At 37.0% G+C, this 21,381-nt stretch overlaps 3 protein-coding genes across 3 annotated transcripts; all 3 read left to right on the top strand.

The window, feature by feature from the left end:
• The first annotated feature begins 1,142 nt into the window (after positions 1–1,142).
• Positions 1,143–4,918, top strand: LOC107638377 (protein SHOU4). The gene is made up of 5 exons (XM_016341612.3): positions 1,143–1,476; positions 2,203–3,159; positions 3,417–3,572; positions 3,880–4,091; positions 4,415–4,918. Exons 2-5 carry the CDS (start codon positions 2,284–2,286, stop codon positions 4,605–4,607), a joined length of 1,437 nt encoding a protein of 478 aa, XP_016197098.1. The 5' UTR covers positions 1,143–1,476; positions 2,203–2,283; the 3' UTR covers positions 4,608–4,918.
• A 5,065-nt stretch (positions 4,919–9,983) lies between these two features.
• LOC107638379 (uncharacterized) lies at positions 9,984–11,511 on the top strand. The gene is made up of 2 exons (XM_016341614.3): positions 9,984–10,270; positions 10,937–11,511. Exons 1-2 carry the CDS (start codon positions 10,032–10,034, stop codon positions 11,130–11,132), a joined length of 435 nt encoding a protein of 144 aa, XP_016197100.1. The 5' UTR covers positions 9,984–10,031; the 3' UTR covers positions 11,133–11,511.
• Positions 11,512–13,123: 1,612 nt separating this feature from the next.
• On the top strand, positions 13,124–17,876 carry DWF5 (Ergosterol biosynthesis ERG4/ERG24 family). Its single transcript, XM_016341613.3, has 13 exons — positions 13,124–13,421; positions 13,504–13,726; positions 13,804–13,859; positions 14,324–14,426; positions 14,513–14,578; positions 15,271–15,384; positions 15,855–15,981; positions 16,141–16,241; positions 16,371–16,496; positions 16,638–16,702; positions 17,054–17,135; positions 17,213–17,295; positions 17,597–17,876. Exons 1-13 carry the CDS (start codon positions 13,294–13,296, stop codon positions 17,661–17,663), a joined length of 1,341 nt encoding a protein of 446 aa, XP_016197099.1. The 5' UTR covers positions 13,124–13,293; the 3' UTR covers positions 17,664–17,876.
• Positions 17,877–21,381: the final 3,505 nt, after the last annotated feature.

Below are 21,381 nucleotides of genomic sequence, written 5' to 3'. Positions count from 1 at the left end.
ATCACATGAGTAATTAAACGACTTGGAATAGCCAAAAATGCATATTGCTCTAGCAAATATGAAATAAATATGCGAAGTAAATCTATATATCAAAAAGAGAAAAGATGTAAAGTAAATCAAACATGGAAGTGTACCCCATGCATATTGCATTATTGGAAGCACATTACGCTGGGAAAATTGATTTGTTTGTGGGTTAACCGGTTAACATCATCTCTTCATTTTTCCATTTAAAGTTGCCCTTTCGGTTATATGAGAATGGAACTATGAGCGGATTTACTTGCTATTTTAAAATCGTTAGCTACAACTACACTATTCCTTATTAATTATCTCTTTCTCTATTTTAACAAAGTAAAACATAAAAATCCTTTCTTTTCCTTCTAACTTTTGAAAAAATTTGAATTAGGATACTTCTAATTATAAAATCTCCCTTTTCAATTAAAAAAAAAAAAGCTATTTCTAATTTGTTAACTATTCTTACAATATTTTGTAATCAGACAATTTTAATAAAAAAAACGTGACGAGTTCTACGAAAGTTTAGCGCATTTGTGACTAAATTTTAGTATAATCTGGTGCGTTAAACTCCTATATTTCAGAGAATTATGTTAATTTGTATAGATTGATACAGAAGATTGTGCGTGCTATAATATAAAAATAGTTAGTGTTAAACTAATGGTTGTGATAGACGTAGAAGCTTCTGTTTTTGCTTCTGTTCAAAATCGTAAGCAAATTAAAACAATGCAAAGAAACTATGACTCTATGAGTATCATTTTAGCTGTTTGAAGCTAGTGAAACCAAAAAATAAAAATACTAGTTTTGAAGGATGAAATTATTGGTTGAGAATTGAGATGGTTATTATTTAGAGCAATACTAGAGCACCAACAACTTTTGTGATTGGTAGCTATCCAATAGTCATCAATAATGATTTAATGGTGTGAGATTAGTGTGAAATTTCATCTAATGATTCACTTTTTTCTGTTGGTTACATGCGACTAAAATTCAATAAAATTGCTGGCCCTAGACTTTTCCTATTATTTATTAATGTATGAAAAGAAAAAGAAGTTGGTTGGTTGTGTCTTGTGTTGTGTGTATGTGTTTGGTTGAGTAAATATTTATTTAATAATAATGAAACATGGAAAGTAAATAAATAAATAATAAAAGGAAATTATATTATGTTGCTTGGTTTGGTGGTTTTTGCGGGACGAGACAACCTACCAGTTGTTGCGGCTGTTTCAAGAGAGAGAGAGAGAGACTGTATTCACTCAACACTTTTAAGTTTTAACCTCCCTTTGTGTTTTTGATATTTGATTTAATTTAATTAGTGAGCTGAGTTAAGTTGTTGGTTTGCCATTGCCAATGCCTGCTGCTTAGAGAGAGAAACACAGAGAGATAGAGAGAGAGAGAGATATGGCGACTCCAGTGAAGAAGATGGGATCTCATCTTCGCTGATTCTTGTTCTTGTGCAATCTTACTCTTTAGGTAAGCCAGCTGCTACAAATCGTATAGATCTTATTCGAATGAGGCTTATCCATTTCGCCATTCCTTCCCAGATCCAGAGATCCACATTCCCCTTTTCTTCAGATCCACTAACATTACCCTTTAATTCTCTTCAAATATTTTCTTTATTTTATTTAAGCCATCATTTTTTAGTTATTTTTTCTTCCTTTGCATATAGATTGCTTTGAATTGAAATATTTTAATTTGAGCTGATGAACAAGTTTCTACATTCGTTTTTCCTTATTTATTTGGACGGATTAGACAGAACCTAGAAGTGAGCTTCGATGAGTGGATTTTATTTGATTGCTCATATATATAGAGTTATCGCGTGTTCTATTGTGTAGGTTTAACTCCTGGGATTCAAGCAAACGACTTCAATCTTGTTTTTCCTGTTTCCTTGACTCATTTTGTCTTCAGTAATTCTTCTTAGTAATCGTTTTAGCAAACTCTATTATTACATCGAAATTAAATAACTTTCGAAAATGGAACTAATACGGCCAACTTGTACTAGTATACCCAGCATTGTGATTCTACTGCCTTTTATTCCGAGTTTTAATTCTGGTTTCTGAAACTGAATATGACAATTATCATTTTAGGAAAAATATGGCTTATTTCATAGGTTTTGGGAACACCTGAAGAATAATAGGATACTTTGAAGTCTGGAATTATTGCTAAGGATCACTTTTGATTGTCTTGACTGTTTTGCAGTATTACTTTAAACATCCTATCAGCATAACGGTTCGGTTCTTTAGATAGTTGCCTCTTTTGGGCTGCTTTTAAGAGAGATCGATGGGTTCCAGATTCCCATCTCATCAGCTCAGCAATGGCTTATATGTATCGGGCCGGCCTGAGCAGCCGAAAGAAAGGACTCCAACGATGAGCTCAGTTGCCATGCCTTATACTGGTGGTGACATCAAGAAGTCCGGAGAATTGGGGAAAATGTTTGATATCCCCATGGATGGTTCTAAATCTCGAAAATCCGGTCCGCTAAATAGTGCTCCTTCAAGAACTGGATCATTTGGAGGTGCCGCTTCACATTCTGGACCTATCATGCAAAATGCAGCAGCTCGTTCTGCTTATGTTACATCAGGCAACTTATCTGCTGGAGGCATGTCTGCTTCAGCATCAATGAAGAAGACCAATTCTGGTCCACTGAACAAACATGGGGAACCGGTTAAGAAGTCATCTGGCCCTCAATCTGGTGGAGTTACACGCCAAAACTCTGGTCCAATTCCACCTGTTCTTCCTACAACTGGTCTAATTACATCTGGTCCACTGAATTCATCTGGGGCTCCAAGGAAGGTGTCTGGTCCATTAGAGTCTACAGGATCTATGAAGTCACATACTTCCTCTATAGCTCACAATCCAGCTGTGACCACTCTCAGCCTTGATGATGAGTATTCTTTCAGGAGGAACTTCCCCAAGCCGATATTGTGGTCTGTGATTCTGATTTTTGTCATGGGATTCATAGCCGGAGGTTTCATTCTTGGAGCTGTTCACAATGCCATTCTCCTCATTGTTGTAGTTGTTCTTTTTGCTGCTGTCGCTGCATTGTTTACTTGGAACAGTTGTTGCGGGAGGAAAGCCATTGTTGGTTTCATTTCTCGCTATCCAGATGCAGAGCTTAGAACTGCCAAGAATGGGCAATTTGTGAAGGTCTCCGGGGTATGTATTACAGTATTTAAATATGCATATATAATACAATTAATGCAGCATATATATAGACTCGAGAAAACAGGCACGCATACACACACACATTAAGCGCATGTTCTAATATCCATTTCTTCATTTCCCATTGGGGTTGCCTGATAAGTGATATACATGTAAAGAATATCGAGAAATCTATCTTTCCGGTTCTTGTTTATGTTGTTAAATGTGCATTACTGACGGAATAGACCAATGATATATTGAGCCTTTTGAAGGTGGTTACTTGCGGTAATGTGCCACTGGAGTCTTCTTTCCAAAAAGTTCCCAGATGTGTATATACATCTACAAGTTTATATGAATATCGAGGATGGGATTCAAAAGCGGCTAATCCAAAACATCGCCGTTTTACATGGGGACTCAGATCGGCAGAGGTAATTGTCTTTATTTTGGTGTGTGTAACATTTTCTTCAGATTGCTAAATTCTAAGTTTGATAACTATTGAGCACTTATTGATGTGCATTGGCCATGGAAGTGAATTAGATACTATGCTTTCTGACAGAAAATACTTTGCCTGTGAACAGTTTTATAATGTCTTCTGTTTCCTTATAATCTTCAGTGAAGATCTTTGGTTCATTATACATATTAAATGGTTATTTCTTTTCAACTTTTTTCCCATCTAATATTCAATGATTGTGATAAAGCCATTAATATTATTACCTTGCCTTTTATTCAATGCAGAGGCATGTGGTGGACTTTTACATATCTGATTTCCAATCTGGATTGAGAGCTTTGGTTAAAACAGGCTATGGTGCTAGGGTGACGCCTTATGTCGATGATTCTATTGTAATTGATGTCAATCCAGCCAATAAAGACATGTCCCCTGAGTTTCTTCGATGGTTAGGGGAGAGAAAGCTTTCTAGTGATGATCGTATAATGCAGTTAAAAGAAGGGTAATGTACTTTATCTTATTGAAGAGTTGATATTTTCCGGGTAAAATTGGTGTAAAATGAAACACTTAATCCTGCTGCATTTGTTGTTGAGAATGGAAGCTAGGCATTCTTTTTTCTAGTGATACCATTAATTGTTGCTAGTAATGCCGTGAGTTGGCCAATAATCATCTGATTTTGAAAATACCATTCATGTTAAGCATTATATGCTCATGATAATAATCATTGTATGGCAGCAAAACGCATTAAGATGTTGAAGCTGGGATATCCCGAGATGGGGATGGATTTTCATTTTCTGATGAAACTGTCATTGATCTTTTTTACAGGTACATCAAAGAAGGTAGCACAGTTAGTGTAATGGGCGTAGTTCAAAGAAACGACAATGTGCTTATGATTGTGCCACCGCCTGAGCCTTTGACGACCGGGTGCCAATGGGCGAAATGTATATTTCCGGCAAGCCTTGAGGGTATTGTTTTGAGATGTGAAGATACCTCCAAGATTGATGTTATTCCAGTGTAGTTATGTCTATCTTATCCTCTCCAGTAACCTTATAGGTATTCTTCTCTAAAGAAAACATTTCTTCCCATGTCAGGAAATTGAAGGTGGTGGTGGTGATTGATGTTGTTTGTATTTTTGTAAGCAGTGTTGTTGGTTAAGTGTGATGATCTTTTACCCCTTTTGATCCACCCGCAAAACTTTTCTTTAGTTTGCTGTATAGCTAATGGAAAATTCTTATTCGTTTATTTTTCCTTAAGGGATTCTATACCCTTTTAATGGATGTTGCTTTATATAGTGAGAGGTTGTATTCAGATGGACTTTGCTGTCTTAAACATTGAAGGCTCTATTTGTCAAGTAGGTAGGTGATGAACTGAATGATGAAAGAATGAGTATAACCAACCGGCTTTATTTTCCGCCACCCAATGCTAGCTATCCTTTGTATTTTGCAATTTTGTTTTTGTTCTTTTTCCAAACGAGTTTATCAGGACAGATGTCAGAGAAGTCATTGTCTCATTGAAAAAAAATCTATGGTTTTGCTATCTATCCTTTGTATTTTTCTTTTCAAATGAATTTGTTAGAATGAAGTCTGTCACGGAAAATTTTAGAAGGTTAGATTTAACAGTGTTTGAATAGTTTTCTGGAGTGTTTGAGAATACTCTAGATGGTTCCGGAACGTTCTAGAATGTCCTAGAAGGTCCCGGAATACCCTAGAAGGTTCTAGAAGACTCTGGAAGGTCATAGAGTATTCTAGAAGAGTGTAGATGTATATAGAAGTATAAAGAGTGATATGGAATAATCTAGAAACATTTAGAGAGTTGTGGTAGGATAGATATTTGTAAAGAAGGTTCTGGATGATTAATCTGGACCGTTGATTAGATTTAATCCTAACCATCCATTGAGGAGGTGGATGGCTATAAATAGGGATGAGAGTTAGAGTTTGGGTGTGAATCATTTGTAACCAACACTTGAGTAATAAAGTGTTCTTTCCACCAAAGCTTCCTTTCTCTTGTGTTCTTAGCTTTCTTGCTAAGTATTGAGGGTTAGGCTGACTTGGTCTTAGCTCAAGAGGTTGAGTAAGTCCGAGTGCCGGCACGGTAGCGTTGGAGTGTGTCCAAGGCCGTGACAATTTGGTATCCGAGCAAGGTTCGAGAGGGAGCACAAGTCGCTTGTGGGAATGGCTTCTAGTATCACCATGGAGCATGTTGAGTCTCAAAGGGGAAGGGATACTATTCTTTCTCAATGGGGAGGCAAGAAGGTCCGTTCTTCAAGTGAGCCTAGAGGTAAGGACTCTAACTTCTTAGAAGAAAGAGTTTCTATGTTGGAAAATGTTCTATCCTCTATGGATGAGCGCTTCCAAAGGATAGAACATGACAAGGAGACCCTCGAGGCTCACGTATTAGGAGAACTAGATGCTTTCAAAGAAAGCATGCTCCAAATTGAAGAGAAGCTTGAGAATTCCTTAAAGCTATTTGAGGAAGTTCGAGTTTAGTTCGAGGAGGCGAAATCTCGACCAACCATTATAAGGGAGACGACAAAGATTGATCTCCCCAAGCCAAAGGAGTTCAAGGGCGTAAGGGACGCTCGCGAGGTGGAGAACTTCCTATGGCAAATGGAGAGGTACTTCGAAGGCCAAGGGGTGGTCGAAGAAGCAATAAAGGTACGCACTGCAGCTCTCTACCTTTCTGATAATGCTACTTTGTGGTGGAGAAGAAAGTGCGTAGATATGGAAAAGGGTACTTGCAACATAGCCACATGGGAAGATTTCAAAAGGGAATTGAAAAGACAATTCTTCCCTGAGAATGTGGTTTATGAAGCAAGGAAGAAGTTAAGGGAGTTGAAGCACAAGAGTACGGTTAGCGACTACGTAAAGGACTTTACTACTCTTACGCTTCAAATCCCCAACTTAGCATCAGAGGATGCATTGTTCTTCTTCATTGATGGACTCCAACCTTGGGCAAAGCAAGAACTACAAAGAAGGAATGTTAAGGATGTCGATGAGGCCATCGTGGTGGCCGAATCACTCACTGAGTATCATAGGGGAGACTCTAAACCCAAGTCTTCCTCCAAGCCTAGTTCTGCTAAAGGTGGGGGAGACAAGGGGAAGAGCTTCTCAACCAAGAAGGAAGGAAAATACTCTTCAAAGAAAGAGTACGAAGAAAAGAAGAAGGCTTTCGTGCCCAAAGGAGGATGCTTCGTGTGCAAGGGACCGCACCAAATGAAGGATTGTCCCAAGCTAGGGACTTTGGCATCTATCGCTGAGGAACGAGAAGCTCAAACTCAAGTAACTGAGTGTGTTGGATCTATCCAACACATAAATGCTGTGAAGACCAAAGAGGCAAGTACTGCAGAAAAGAAAGGCTTGATGTATGTCAAAGCCTTTATCAATGAAAAACCTGTCATGGCTATGATCGACACTGGTGCTACACACAACTTCATCACGCCTGATGAAGCAAGGAGGCTTGGGTTGAAGATCACCAAAAAGAATGGCTGGTTCAAACCCGTGAATACCAAGGGTGAACCCCTTAAGGGAGTAGCAAAAGGGGTTGAGATGACTCTTGGTTCTTGGAAGGGCCTTGTGGATTTCTCAGTAGCACCCATGGACGATTTTAAAATAGTCATCGGGCTCGATTTGCAAAGGAAGGCAAATATAATACCTATGCCATACTACAATATAGTATGCGTCATGGAGAAAGGGTCTCCATGCATGGTCCCTACAATCTCAAAGGCTGGAGGAATTCCGATGCTCTCGACCATGCAACTCAAGAAAGGTTTCAAGAAGGAGGAGATGATGTCTTTGGCTTTACTACAAGAGGAGTCAACAGCCAAAGGAGAAGATGTTCCCCCTAAAATCAAAGAAGTCCTTGAAGAAAATAAGGATGTGATACCTCTCGAGTTGTCAAAGCAGTTACCACCTAGAAGAAAGAGGGATGACAACATTGAATTGGAGTTAGGAGCGAAACCGCCTATCTCAAAACCATACAGGATGTCGGCCATTTCTATGGTTGAAGGAGATATTGTGCATACCATCAAGGAAGGGTTGCATCACGACCCACTAGCCAAGAAGTTGGTGGAGTTGGCTAGAGAAGGTAAGACCAAAAGATTTTGGTTAGAAAACGACATTCTCTACACAAAAGGGAGAAGACTATACGTCCCTAAATGGGAAAATCTAAGAAGAAAATTAGTGAGAGAATGCCACGACACCAAGTGGGCTGGTCACCAAGGTCAGCGAAGGACCTTGGCACTCATTGAATCTTCTTATTATTGGCCCCAAATGAGAGATGAAGTGGAGAGCTATGTGAAGACTTGTCTTGTGTGCCAACAAGATAAGATTGAAAATAAGACACCAAGTGGGTTGTTGGAACCTCTGCCTCCTTCGGAGCGACCGTGGGAAAGTGTCTCTCTAGATTTCATCTCTGCCTTACCAAAGTCCGAGGGGTTTGGATCTATTCTCGTGGTAGTGGATCGATTTTCGAAGTATGCTACCTTTATACCTACCCCTACTGACTGCACTGCAGAGGAAGCAGCACGACTATTCTTCAAGAATGTGGTGAAGTACTGGGGATTGCCTAAGAGCATCATTAGTGATCGAGATCCACGCTTCACAGGACGACTATGGACAGAGTTGTTCAAACTCCTTGGGTCGGAGCTTCATTTCTCAACAAGCTTCCATCCTCAAACCGATGGGCAGACTGAGAGAGTGAATGCCTTACTCGAGTGTTACTTAAGGCATTTTGTGAGCGCTAATCAGAAGGATTGGACAAAACTCCTCGACATTGTTCAGTTCTCATACAATTTGCAAAGGAGTGAGTCTACAGGGAAGAGTCCGTTCGAGATTGTGACTGGACAACAGCCGCTTACGCCTCACTCTCTTTCTTCCTCTTACTCAGAGAAGAGCCCTGGAGCTTATCATATGATTAAGTCATGGGAAGAACAAGTAGATGTCACTCGTTCTTACCTCGACAAAGCTGCCAAGAGGATGAAGAAATGGGCAGATAAGAAGAGGAGGCATGCAAGTTATCAAGTGGGAGACAAGGTAATGATCAAACTTCTTCCACAACAATTCAAAGCCTTTCGCAAGGTTCATAAGGGTTTAATCCGCAAATACGAAGGACCATTTGAGATCATTGGACGTGTTGGGGAGGTTGCTTATAAAGTACAACTCCCTCCCTCTATGAAGATCCACCCGGTCTTCCATGTGAGTATGCTTAAACCATATCATGAGGACCAAGACGAACCGAGTAGAGGCAACTCGAGTCGTGCTCCGCCTGTGGTGATTAGATCTTTTGACAAAGAAATCGAAGAGATCCTAGCTAATCGCATCGTGCGACGAAGAGGAGTACCACCAAGTATCCAATACTTGATCAAGTGGAAAGGGCTCCCGATAACTGAAGCTAGCTGGGAAACTCGCGAAGATCTGTGGCAATTTCAAGAACACCTAGAGCGCTATCATGAACAGAACGCGACGAGGACGTCTGCGCATTAGGTGGGGGAGAATGTCACGGAAAATTTTAGAAGGTTAGATTTAACAGTGTTTGAATAGTTTTCTGGAGTGTTTGAGAATACTCTAGATGGTTCCGGAACGTTCTAGAATGTCCTAGAAGGTCCCGGAATACCCTAGAAGGTTCTAGAAGACTCTGGAAGGTCATAGAGTATTCTAGAAGAGTGTAGATGTATATAGAAGTATAAAGAGTGATATGGAATAATCTAGAAACATTTAGAGAGTTGTGGTAGGATAGATATTTGTAAAGAAGGTTCTGGATGATTAATCTGGACCGTTGATTAGATTTAATCCTAACCATCCATTGAGGAGGTGGATGGCTATAAATAGGGATGAGAGTTAGAGTTTGGGTGTGAATCATTTGTAACCAACACTTGAGTAATAAAGTGTTCTTTCCACCAAAGCTTCCTTTCTCTTGTGTTCTTAGCTTTCTTGCTAAGTATTGAGGGTTAGGCTGACTTGGTCTTAGCTCAAGAGGTTGAGTAAGTCCGAGTGCCGGCACGGTAGCGTTGGAGTGTGTCCAAGGCCGTGACAAGTCGCTGAAAATGTATATGGTGAATTTTATCCAATTCTTTTTAAAATAATATGTAATTTATTTTATATGACATGTTAATTTTTAATTAGATAATTAATTAAATTATTATTCCACTAAAATTAACACATCATAGATAATAAACTATATATTATTTTAGAAAAAATCAGATAAATATAACATGTTGGTGCATAATGAAGTGTACACTATTAATATAAAGAAGAGTGAAACGTGTTGGTGCATAGAAGCGTCAACAACGCGGAAAAGCCACGTTTAGGCACCGAACGGCGTCGTGTTGGTGCAAATCACAAACGTGTCAAGGAAAGGAAGTAAGTACGTGAAGCACTTACTTTCTGTTTTACTAAATTTAAATGGCAATGGCCTTTAATTTCTGTTTGCAGCGAATTGGATCACTATGGATATTAAAATTAAAGTGCGGTTAGTGTGCATCTTGGTATTTTTGTGCTCTACTTGTTTGGCCAATAACGAAGAGCATAATAAGAAGCAAAAACAATGTTTGTGGAAGTGGCAGAGACCTAGAGACGCCTACAATATCTATTCTGCATTCTTCACTACAAGCGTTACCCAGTATTGGGGCTTCTTCAAGGCCCTTGCTAACGATGCATATACGCGTTTATTTCCTCCCAACATTGAGTAAGTAACATTTTCTTCATTTATTTCAAAGTATCAGCCACATATTTTATTTTAACAAAGGTTAGGATGGGATATTGTATAGCTGGTTCTCTTCACATTAGATTATCAATCAACTAGCTACACTAGACACCTAACCAACTTGGGTTGGTCGAGTGGTCAGTTCACTCGTCCGCTTAAGCAAGTGTCGGGGTTTGAATTCTGCATTGTACATACAGCAATTTATTGACCAGTGACAGACTCTTAAATGGAGCTCAGATCTGCGACGGATTAGTCCTTAGGGATACCATGAGAAACCAAAAAAAAAAAAGCTACACTAGAGGCCTAGAGGAGAAATGAAATAAGAGAAAGTCTAGGGCAAATATTATTATTAAAATTTGTTCAGTATTTAATTAGTAAAAAATATATAATTTTACATCATTAAATTTAATTTTATATTATTAAAAATATTAATAATAATTAATTAATGACTATAAATTATAAAATTTGTTCGTCTTCTAACATTTTTTTTAAAAATAATACTCCTCTTAAAATAATATTATTTTGTAACGTCCTGCATGTTTCTTTGTTGCTCTCATGTATGCGTAATTATTAAGAATATTTATTGTGGACTAATGATGTGATGTATGGAAAGTGATGATGATGATGGATTGATGAAAAAAAATACAGTTTTAGAAGCGGAGGAGGAGTGGGAGATAAGGAGGGAGAGGGAGCAGGTGAGAAGGTGAAAGAAGCGGTGGCAAAGAGCTTAGGAAGCAGCAAAGACGCAGTGGAAGATGCTGCCAAGTCAGCTGCAGAAAAGGTCAAGAGTACCTTCTCCGCTTTAGATACTGATGATCAAGATCATAAAAGGAACGAGCTCTGATTCTTCTTCGACGAAAATTATTCATGCACAATATTAATGTAACGGCAGTGTGCTGGAAGATTCCTTTTGGAAACATAAAAAAGAAAACCGGCTCCTCATTAGTCACTAGCGATCATGGAATGGAGGCAAAGCACAAATAATAGTCAAACAGAATATTAGAAAGAGCTCCACCTTCATGTCTATTTTTGTCATTTCACTTTCACGTCCATCCCAGATAAGTGTGTATAAGTGTATTGTGCTGTGGTCTCGTGGACCACTGAACCCTCTCACACGTGATCTGTAGTTCTGTACTCTGTAGTTTCACCCCTCTTTTTCTGTGGCCCAAGATGTGATCTGTAGATATTAATATAATATTATAAATAAAAATATTATTTGTAAATTAAAATTAACTATTAAAATTAATTACTAATATTTAAATTTTGATTAACTGATGTGAATTAATTTAGTTTTAATATATATTTATATTTTAATATAAAATTTATTTTCTATGTTTTAAAGATATATGTTAAGTATATTACAAAAAAATGTTTTAATATTATTTATTATTATTATGTATTAAAAATATAAAAAATTTTATTTTTTAATAAATAATTTTAAAATATTTTTTATGATATGTTTAGTTTATGTTTTCAGAATATATGATAGTAAAATTTTTTAATATATATTTTAAATTGATAATTAATTTTAATAATTAATTTTTGTGTATATATAACATAGTCATATAATAAAATTTTTTAATATATATTTTAAATTAATAATTAATTTTAATAATTAATTTTTGTGTATACGTAACATAGTCGTATTATAAAATATATAGTTCAGATTTGGGTACTTGGGGGTTCTCAAAGGATCTTCTCTAAATCTCTCCAATTTTTTTTATATTTCCCGTTAACAAAATTTGTTTTCTCAATCACTAGGTGATTAACATTTTTTATATTTAAATAAATATTAGTTAATTTAAGGGCACCCTTAATTTAAAGTATAAAATATGCAATAATATAAATGCTTATGTCATTTTTTTTGGTTTTATATTTTATCACGTGAAAGTAACTATCTTGTATTCAATATATAATATGAAATATATAGAATTTAGACTCAAATTAGTAAGGTGTATAGTTATTTTAAATTGTTAGCAAATGAAATTTAAATATTTGAATAATCATTAAAAGGTAAACAGAAGAATATGAGAAATTTGGTTGCACTATTGATTTATTTGAGTGATCAAAATTGACATTTGCACATAAAATAATATTTGTATATAAATATATATTATTTAATTTATTTTTAATATAAATTTTATATAAATAATTGATTGATTTTTCGTCAATAAAATGGGTTTAGTCAATAAAATGTATTAGAAATTAAATTTTATATTTTTTATGAAAGCTTTTTGAATTAATAATTTGAATATTTACTTTAGTTGATATGCTAGGTAAATTGAAATAAAATAAAAGAGTATTCACCTATTTTAGTCTTAAAAAAGTTTGAATTAGACATTTTAATCTCTAACTAAAATTAATTATTCGATTGATTTTTAATAATTAATTTCGTCAGTCACTTAGATTTTTTACTCTGTCAATTCTAACCGACGATAAAATGGTCTCTAAAAACAGGGATAAAATAGTCCTTGACTTCCTCTATTTAAAAATAACACCATTCTCCCTCAATTTCCATCATATCTCGTATAACTCTAATATTAACAATGTAATACTGCAATTTCAAATTATACAATGCACACTCTGAAATTTTAATATTCAGAAGAAAAAAATTTCTCAACTTATTTTTAATCAATTTATACTCAAAAGCTAATGACTATATCTTTTAACTATTTGTCGTCTTTGATAGATTTCATGAATCTAGACCGTAAGTTCAATTTTTAAGACCCGATTTGTTAAGATCTGAGTAATTAATTTTAATTAGAGATTAGAATGTCTGATCTAAAATTTGTTGAGACCAAAATGAATAAATACTCTAAAATAAAATAGTAATTAAGAGTGTTAAATAAGGAGTAAGAGTAGAAAGAAGGTGTAGTTATTGGGTGGTGGGCTGGGAAGGAAAGCATCAGGCAGCACAAGGCTTGGGTCAGTTGCAGGTCATCCCGGACTGAGTCGTGGTCTTCACTTTCCTTTCCAAACGCCTCAGCAGTCACCACTTCTCCAAGATGGCGGAGCAGTCGAAGACGAAGACGAAGACGAAGACGAAGACCATGGAGACCGTACACTCACCTCTGCTCACCTATTTCTCCATGATCTCCCTTCTCACACTCTGTCCTCCCTTCGTCATTCTCCTGTGAGTTATTATTCATTGCGCACTTTCTCTTTCACTCTTTCCGCATCTCATCTCAGATTCGATCTACTTACTGACGATGCAGATGGTACACAATGACTCATGCCGATGGATCCATTTTACAGGCTTTTTCTTATCTCAAACACCATGGTCTCCAAGGCTTCATAAGTATATGGCCTAAACCCTCTGCCACCGCATGCAAAATCATTGCCGTCTATGCCGCCTTCGAGGCCGCCCTGCAGCTTCTTCTACCCGGCAAGTCCGTTCAGGGCCCAATTTCTCCAGCTGGCAACCGACCTCTCTACAAGGTTACCAACATTATCATAACATAACATGCCTCTCATTATTACGTCACCTGATTTCGCCTTCCTTGCTCATTCTACAGGCCAATGGCGTCGCCGCATATCTAGTCACATTGCTTACTTATCTTGCTCTCTGGTGGTGAGCCTTTCTTCTTCATCCACTTGCTGCCTCATTTAAGATCCACAACTTGGAATTCGTTTCCTTCTTTAATTACTTCTTCGCTCAGAATGACTATCCTTTCTTTGCATCTCCATGATATACCGTTTCTGCTTATTTAACTTGATTCTTTATGTTTGCATCCATTCTGTGCAAGGCTTTGGAAAGTTGCAAACTTCTTTTAGTTTTATTTGTTCAATTGAGAGGACAGGAATTATCAAGATATGAGCTCACATCACATAGAAATTTAGTTCTGTGGGATATGTCAAACGGATGTACGTTTTCGTGTTATTTAGGGTCATAAATACTATAAGCTAATGAGTTGAAGTTACTAAGTGTTCTATAAGAAAATTGTCTATAACTCTTTTCCTGCGAAGCAAGATGTTTTGCTTTTTATGCTTTTTCCAGGGACAATTGACACTTAATTTTTTGCATTTAATTTTCAGGTTTGGGATATTCAACCCAACAATTGTTTACGATCATTTGGGAGAGATATATTCAGCACTCATCTTTGGGAGCTTTGTCTTTTGTATTTTCTTATACATAAAAGTGAGACTGAATAGCTGAAAAATGTTATTTGTTTAATAAAAAGTTCACTACATAGAAATTTCTGACTGAATTGTTATATTGGCCAGGGTCATTTGGCACCATCATCTACTGATTCTGGCTCATCAGGGAACATAATCATTGATTTTTACTGGGTAAATTAGTCTCTGCTTTGATTTTGAATTAAGAGTTTAAAAAAGATTAACTTATTAGATATCTACCTTTTGCGTTGAAATGCAAGGGCTGCAGAAAGAGAAAGTGAATGTGGGGGAAAAAATTATATGTAAAGATAAATAAAAAACAAAAGTGAGTAGCATGAGAGGTGTCCTTACTCCTTATTCTGTTCTTTGTCACTTGGTTTCATGTTGCCTTCTGAGGGTCAGGTGCAAAGAATCAATGTTAAAAATTACTTGCTGTATTATTCTTATTGAATAAGACATTAGTTGTGAATATAAAAGACTTGAAATTATTAGAGTGTGTTTGCTTTGTTTTCATTTTCTGTTTTCATTTTTAGTGTTATCAGTTTTTAGGATTTTGTGAAGTAAAAAGTGAAAACAAGATTTTGTTGTTTCCTTTGTTTTTTCTTTTTCCTTTATGAAAGACTGGAAACAGAAAATGAAAAAGCAAACCAAATGTCCCTTTATTCCCCCCCCCCCCCCCCCTCTAGTTTCAAAAAAGTTGCATCTTTAATGGTACAATGAGAATTGACTTTCCACTTTCATGGTTTCACAACATAAGAAGAAACCACTTTGGATTTAATGCTTCTATGTGAAAAATACCTCAAGACATGGATTTTAATTTCACAGTTTTGAAATAATGCTAATCTAATGTCATGCAATTGTGGCAGGGTATGGAGCTCTATCCGCGCATTGGAAAACATTTTGACATAAAAGTTTTCACAAACTGCAGATTTGGAATGATGTCATGGGCTGTGCTTGCATTGACCTATTGCATAAAGCAGGTTGAGTCTCATATTTCAATCATATGAATAAAGCCAACTAAACCAATGAGTGCTTGCTAATATCAGCTGCAAGTTTAACTGTCCAAAATTTAGTTGACATACACAGGAGTGATCCTTTGGATTATGTATTTATTTCTAGCTGTTAATACGTCATCATAGCAGCAGCTCGAGTTGAGCCTGGGGGTGTTGGAAGTTAGCTGATTTATAAAAAGCTATGATGAAGCTTTTGGATTGCTTTGTCTTGTAATAGGATTTAATTTATGATATGGATTTGAATAAATTTTATCTTTATTTGGTAAAACTTGGTTGCCATGGACCCAACTGTTACTGACTTATCAGGAGCATGAGTGGGATATGATGGGATCATGTACTCAATAAATCTGAAACAACTGATTGATAATTTCATCTTGTGATATTTCCTTCGTTGGATAATTTTCTAATTTTTTTGTATTTATTTCTTGTGTAACTAGTATGAGGAAAATGGGAAAGTAGCTGACTCAATGCTTGTAAATACTACGTTAATGCTGGTTTATGTTACCAAGTTTTTCTGGTGGGAAGCTGGATACTGGAACACAATGGATATTGCTCATGATCGAGGTTAACATACACTCTAATCTTGTTTTTGTTAGACATCCTCCTTGTTTCACTTTGTTCTACCATAATGGTCTTTTGAAATCTTATTATTGCTAAATTTCTTGTATCCATTGTATTTAAACTTATTGTCTCACTAAATCTTATAACACTTAAATCTGCCAGCTGGATTTTATATTTGTTGGGGATGCTTAGTTTGGGTTCCATCTGTCTATACATCTCCCGGAATGTATCTTGTCAACCATCCGGTAACTCTTGGCACACAGGTATTATCCTCATCCTGTATCTTTCTGAGTTGTTCAAGTGGTGTTGTCAACTAGATTTCCTTATTCTTATATTTAATTTTCCTCTCGCTTTCCTCTTTGTTTCTGAAAATTTCCCTCCTTATCTTCCAGCTAGCACTGTTTATTTTAGTGGCCGGCATTCTTTGCATATACATCAACTATGATTGTGACAGGCAAAGGCAAGAATTTCGTAGGACAAACGGAAAATGCTTGGTCTGGGGAAGAGCTCCATCAAAGGTGTAATAGATAATTTTCATGTATCTTGTAATTTTCAGTTGGATTTTTATTTGATATATAATGTATTTATGTTTTAAATACTTGTATAATTACTTGCCAGTAGACTTTCATAATCTGGTCATAATGACTGTGTTTTTGCAGATAGAAGCCACATATACTACTTCCAGCGGGGAAACTAAAAGAAGCCTTCTTTTAACGTCTGGATGGTAAGTTTTAACTTAAAATTATGTAAACACAGTTGTGATAATGATTGCTGGAGTAACAAGGTATTGGAGAGCTGAAACTTTACTTTCCCGCCATTATTGAGTAGTTTATGTTCGTCATTTTGTTGTTACCATTGGGGTCCCAGACAGTTGATATAAAATATATTATCATCCCACAAGATGATACATTAATACTTTTGCTTTCTTCCAGATACGAATGTTGTTATTTTTCGTTTTAATCTTATGGTAGGACTTGTTTCTGATATTTGGCATGTGCCACAGAATTAATTTCTTCGAGTACATGTCTTCTATCCTTAAATTAAAACAATACACCTTTTTTTGTGGAACCTGCAGGTGGGGATTAGCTCGTCATTTTCATTATGTCCCGGAAATACTATCTGCTTTCTTCTGGACAGTGCCGGCTCTATTCCATCATGTAAGGGTGTCTTTTTTCGTATACATGTTAAAAATTGGAAGATTGTTGAACTTGGCTTCTTTTTCTTTTCCATGCAGTTTCTGCCCTACTTCTATGTGATATTTCTTACCATCCTTCTCTTTGACCGAGCAAAAAGGGATGATGATCGATGCAGATCCAAGTAAGCATTAAGATCTATTTGTTAGTGTTGTCTCTAAATTTTTCTTTTACCCACACACGTATACCATATTTACTTCATATAAACATAAATTGAGAAAAGCAAATAGATTTGAGAACATCTGATGTTTACGTGTTGGGATAAAAAATAACTGCATCATAACTAGAAAGAAACTTTTATTTTTATTTATTTATTTATTTTATGTTAACACAAAAGCATGGCTGGAGGAAACTTTCACTACCAAAGATTTAGGAAAAATCTGTAAATCTGGGTGTAAAGTTGATGAATTTCATGTTGTGCGCAGGTATGGCAAGTACTGGAAACTATATTGCGACAAGGTCCCATACAGAATCATTCCTGGCGTGTACTGAAGTATGGTTATGAATCAAGTGTGGAACCTTTTGCGGTTTTGCCTTGGATGAGATGATGTTGGTTGTCTTGTTATGATAGAAAGTTTAGGACTTGGAACTAATCAAGTAATTATTATTATTGAAGCAGATTTTGTAGGCAATCGGTGTGACTTTTTTTCGCCTTTAGCTGCGTCTTTCATATATACCAATGACCAATCTACTCTTTCGTGTTGCGTATAACTTTCGCCACCTGTATTTGCCCCGCCCATAAATCGATCGGTTTTAGCAGGGAATTGATATTTTTTTAAACTATAAATCAGTTAAAGAAATAGTAGACGGATAAATATTGATTAATTTTCAATCATTTCAGTTTTAACTTATCAGGTAGCTCATAGCTGGCTTAAACGAGAAATGTTAATAACTATCAAAATTTATTATTTTTTATTATCATTTAATTATTAATTCAATGTTTTTAATTTAATTTTTTTAGTATAATAATCTAACAATATACTTCACTGATGGTCTTCTAGCATTATTTGACTAGCATTATTTGACTTAAATTACGATGAAGATCTGATAGATATATTAGGTTTTTCGTTTTCTTTTTAAATGTCGTTAAGGAGCCAATTTCTTTAACCAAGAGATACTACATTCATTAATGTTTTTTGAAAGGTAATATTGTATTATAATTAACATAAGGATAGTTAAATAAAGTTTTTTTTATTAAAAATAATGTAATGTCATTGTATCAAAAATGAATTTTAATAAAAAATCTTTTTTGTTCACATGTATTAAACTACTCTTACATCTTAGTCTATATGGTCCACAAATTCAACTCAACAATTTTAGTCTTTATTATTTTATCTTATCTTATCTTTAGTGAGTAAATAGCCAAATTGGTCCCCGAAAGATAGCCCATTCTGCAAACGAGTCCCCGTAAGAAAAAGATAATAAAATTTGTCCCCGAAAGTTTTAAAATTGGTAACGTTAGTCCTTCCGTCAAATGTTTCAGTAACGGCGTGAAGATATGCTGACCTGGCCGTTAGTGTGACACGTAGGCTAAGGGTGAAACGGCGTCGTTTTCTTAGGGGCTCCTTTACAACGCTTGGTTTTCATCCCTGTTTCGTATTCTCTCTGAAGTTGCATCCTTCTCCCGAAAAGAAAGAACCCCTGCAGTCCCTTCATCTCTCAAGTTGTTTCCTCCAGGAAGACGAAGCATTGAACGGCGACGACCAGGCTTGACCGACGACGACAGTGTGCTGGAGTTGTTGGTGAGCAGTTTGCGACGACGTTGGTCAACCGAAAAGGGCACTCCATCGCCTTGCGTGAGAGGTTAGCTAGCTTTTCTTATTTTGTGAGAGTGATTCTGGTTTTATCTCCTGATCAATGTGGTTGTGTTATTGTTGGACTTCCATTTTTACTGTTTGCAATGTTAGGGTTTAGGAGAATGTGTTCAGGCTTAGGGCTTTGGTGATTAGCCATGATATGACCCTGTTTTTAGATTGTTGATAACGTTGTTTGTGCTATGTGTATTTGCATGTGTGTGTGTTAGATACATTTTGGGAGTTGATGTTGAATATGCTTTGCATCTCCATGAAATAAATTTGCATGAGTTGTTGCTGTTTTGGTTTCAGATGGAAGGTCCCCCAATGACCTTTGTATTTCACCATGGCGGGAAGTTCCAAACAGATGAGTCAGGCTATCTGTGTTATGAACCAGATAATACTGAAGTATTAATGGGTGTAGATGCAGACACTCTAGACGTTTTCTTTGTGAAAGGATACTACAAGGAGCTGGGATATGCTGAGATGAACAACTGCCTGTGGAAAGTTCCTGGAACGCTGCTGGAAAATGGGTTGAGGAAGCTAGAAAATGACACGGATCTGTTGAAATTGGTTAAGGATTGCAGGAGGAATCATCACCTTATCAACATCTATTTTGAGCATGTTGTGTCTAAGCCACACGTAGTTGACTGCATGAGTGAGGATGATGATGAAACACTTTGTTTGCCAACCATCCCTGAAGAAGCAGAGAAACCGAAGAAGGACCACAGTGATGCAATGTTCCAAGATTACTGTAAGACAACAAAAAAATCACCTCAGCCAAAAAGAGCCAAAACTCAGCCCACTCCTAAGGCTACTCCTCAGCCCACACCTAAGGTAACTCCTCAGCCCACACCTAAGCCCACTCCTCAGCCCACAAATAAGCCCACACCTAAAGCCACACCTGAGCCCACACCTCAGCCCACTCTTGAGCCCACACCTAAGCCTAACCCCCAACCCACATGTACGCCCACACCTAAGCCCACTCCAAAGCCCAAACCCAAGCCCATGCAAAAGCCCGTCCAGCAACCCAAACCTTGGACTAAACCCCAGGCTGCTAAAGGGAGTAGCAAGGCTACAGCAGCCGAGAAGATCAGCAAGAAGGTGAAAGCCACAACCACTACAAGATCTGGAAGGCAGGTTAAGGCAACTCCAGTTGCAGTTGATAGTCAATCTGATGATTCAGATTCATATGATAGTGCTGAAGACAGTTTGTACAAGCCTGCAAAAGGTGCAGGAGATTCCATAGACAGCAGTGAGAGTGATAGTGGAGTTGATGGAGTAGAGTCTTCTTGGGCCAGGAAAGTAGATCACAGAGAGAAACATAGGCCTGCTGCTGACAGAAGAAGGGAGAAAGCTATTGACACTGATGACTCGAGCTATGAGGACATCGAATCTGATGAATGCTCTGATGGAGGTATATAGTGATTAATTGTGTGTCTGTTATTGAATTTACTTATTTAACAGATCTGATTCCACTAATGTAGTTTTTCTACACAAATCTGATGGTATTTTCATGTAATTTCAGATTCAGATGACGAATTTGGTTGGGAAGATTCATCAGATGGAGATGAGTGGAAGTCAGAAGATTCTGCCCATGAGTTAGACTCTGAAGATGAAGGGCCAGCTGTGTATCCACATTATAATGACAAGGCCAAATTTGGTGATCTGAAGTTTGAGGTAAGTATGGTTTTCAAATCCAAGCAACATTTTATGGCTGCCACTAGAGATTACACTATACAATGGGGTAGGAATATTAGGTTTTGTAAGAATGACAAGGTTAGAGTGAGGGCGGTTTGTAAGTGTGAAGACTGTCCATGGGTAGTATATTGTAGACACAACCCCAGTGATGGTTCCTGGCAGATAAAAACACTAGTTGACAATCACACTTGCGCAAGAAAGCGAAAAAACAGAGCTGCAACATTAGAATGGACTGTGAACAAGTTATACCCAAAACTTAGGAAGCACCCTAAGATGAAGCATAGGGAGGTGTATGAGTGGTTTGTTAGGAAGTGCAATGTGAAGCTGAATAGTTCATGCATAACCCGAGCCCTTAAGGCATCTAGGAAGATAGTTGAAGGGGATGAGATTGCTCAGTACGGGTTGATATGGGATTATGCACATGAATTGCTCACTGCCAACCCAGGATCCACAGTACAGGTGGGTGTGATTCCCATAACTGATAATCCACCACAGTTCGAGAGATTTTATGTCTGTCTAGATGCTTGTAAGAAGGGTTTCAAAGCAGGCTGTAGGCCATTGATAGGTCTAGATGGTGCATTCCTGAAAACTTTACACGGAGGACAGCTTCTCACTGCATGCGGACATGATGCAAACAATCACATTTTTGTGATTGCGTACGCAATTGTTGATGTTGAGAACAAAGAGAACTGGAAATGGTTCTTGGAGCTGCTCCT

This window comes from Arachis ipaensis, chromosome B4 (genome assembly GCF_059453495.1).
Source record: "Arachis ipaensis isolate K30076 ecotype BB chromosome B4, ASM5945349v1, whole genome shotgun sequence".
In the NCBI taxonomy this organism is placed as follows: Eukaryota; Viridiplantae; Streptophyta; class Magnoliopsida; order Fabales; family Fabaceae; genus Arachis; species Arachis ipaensis.
Note: the sequence above shows the minus strand (reverse complement) of the source record. Positions and strands in the feature narration are given on the sequence as shown.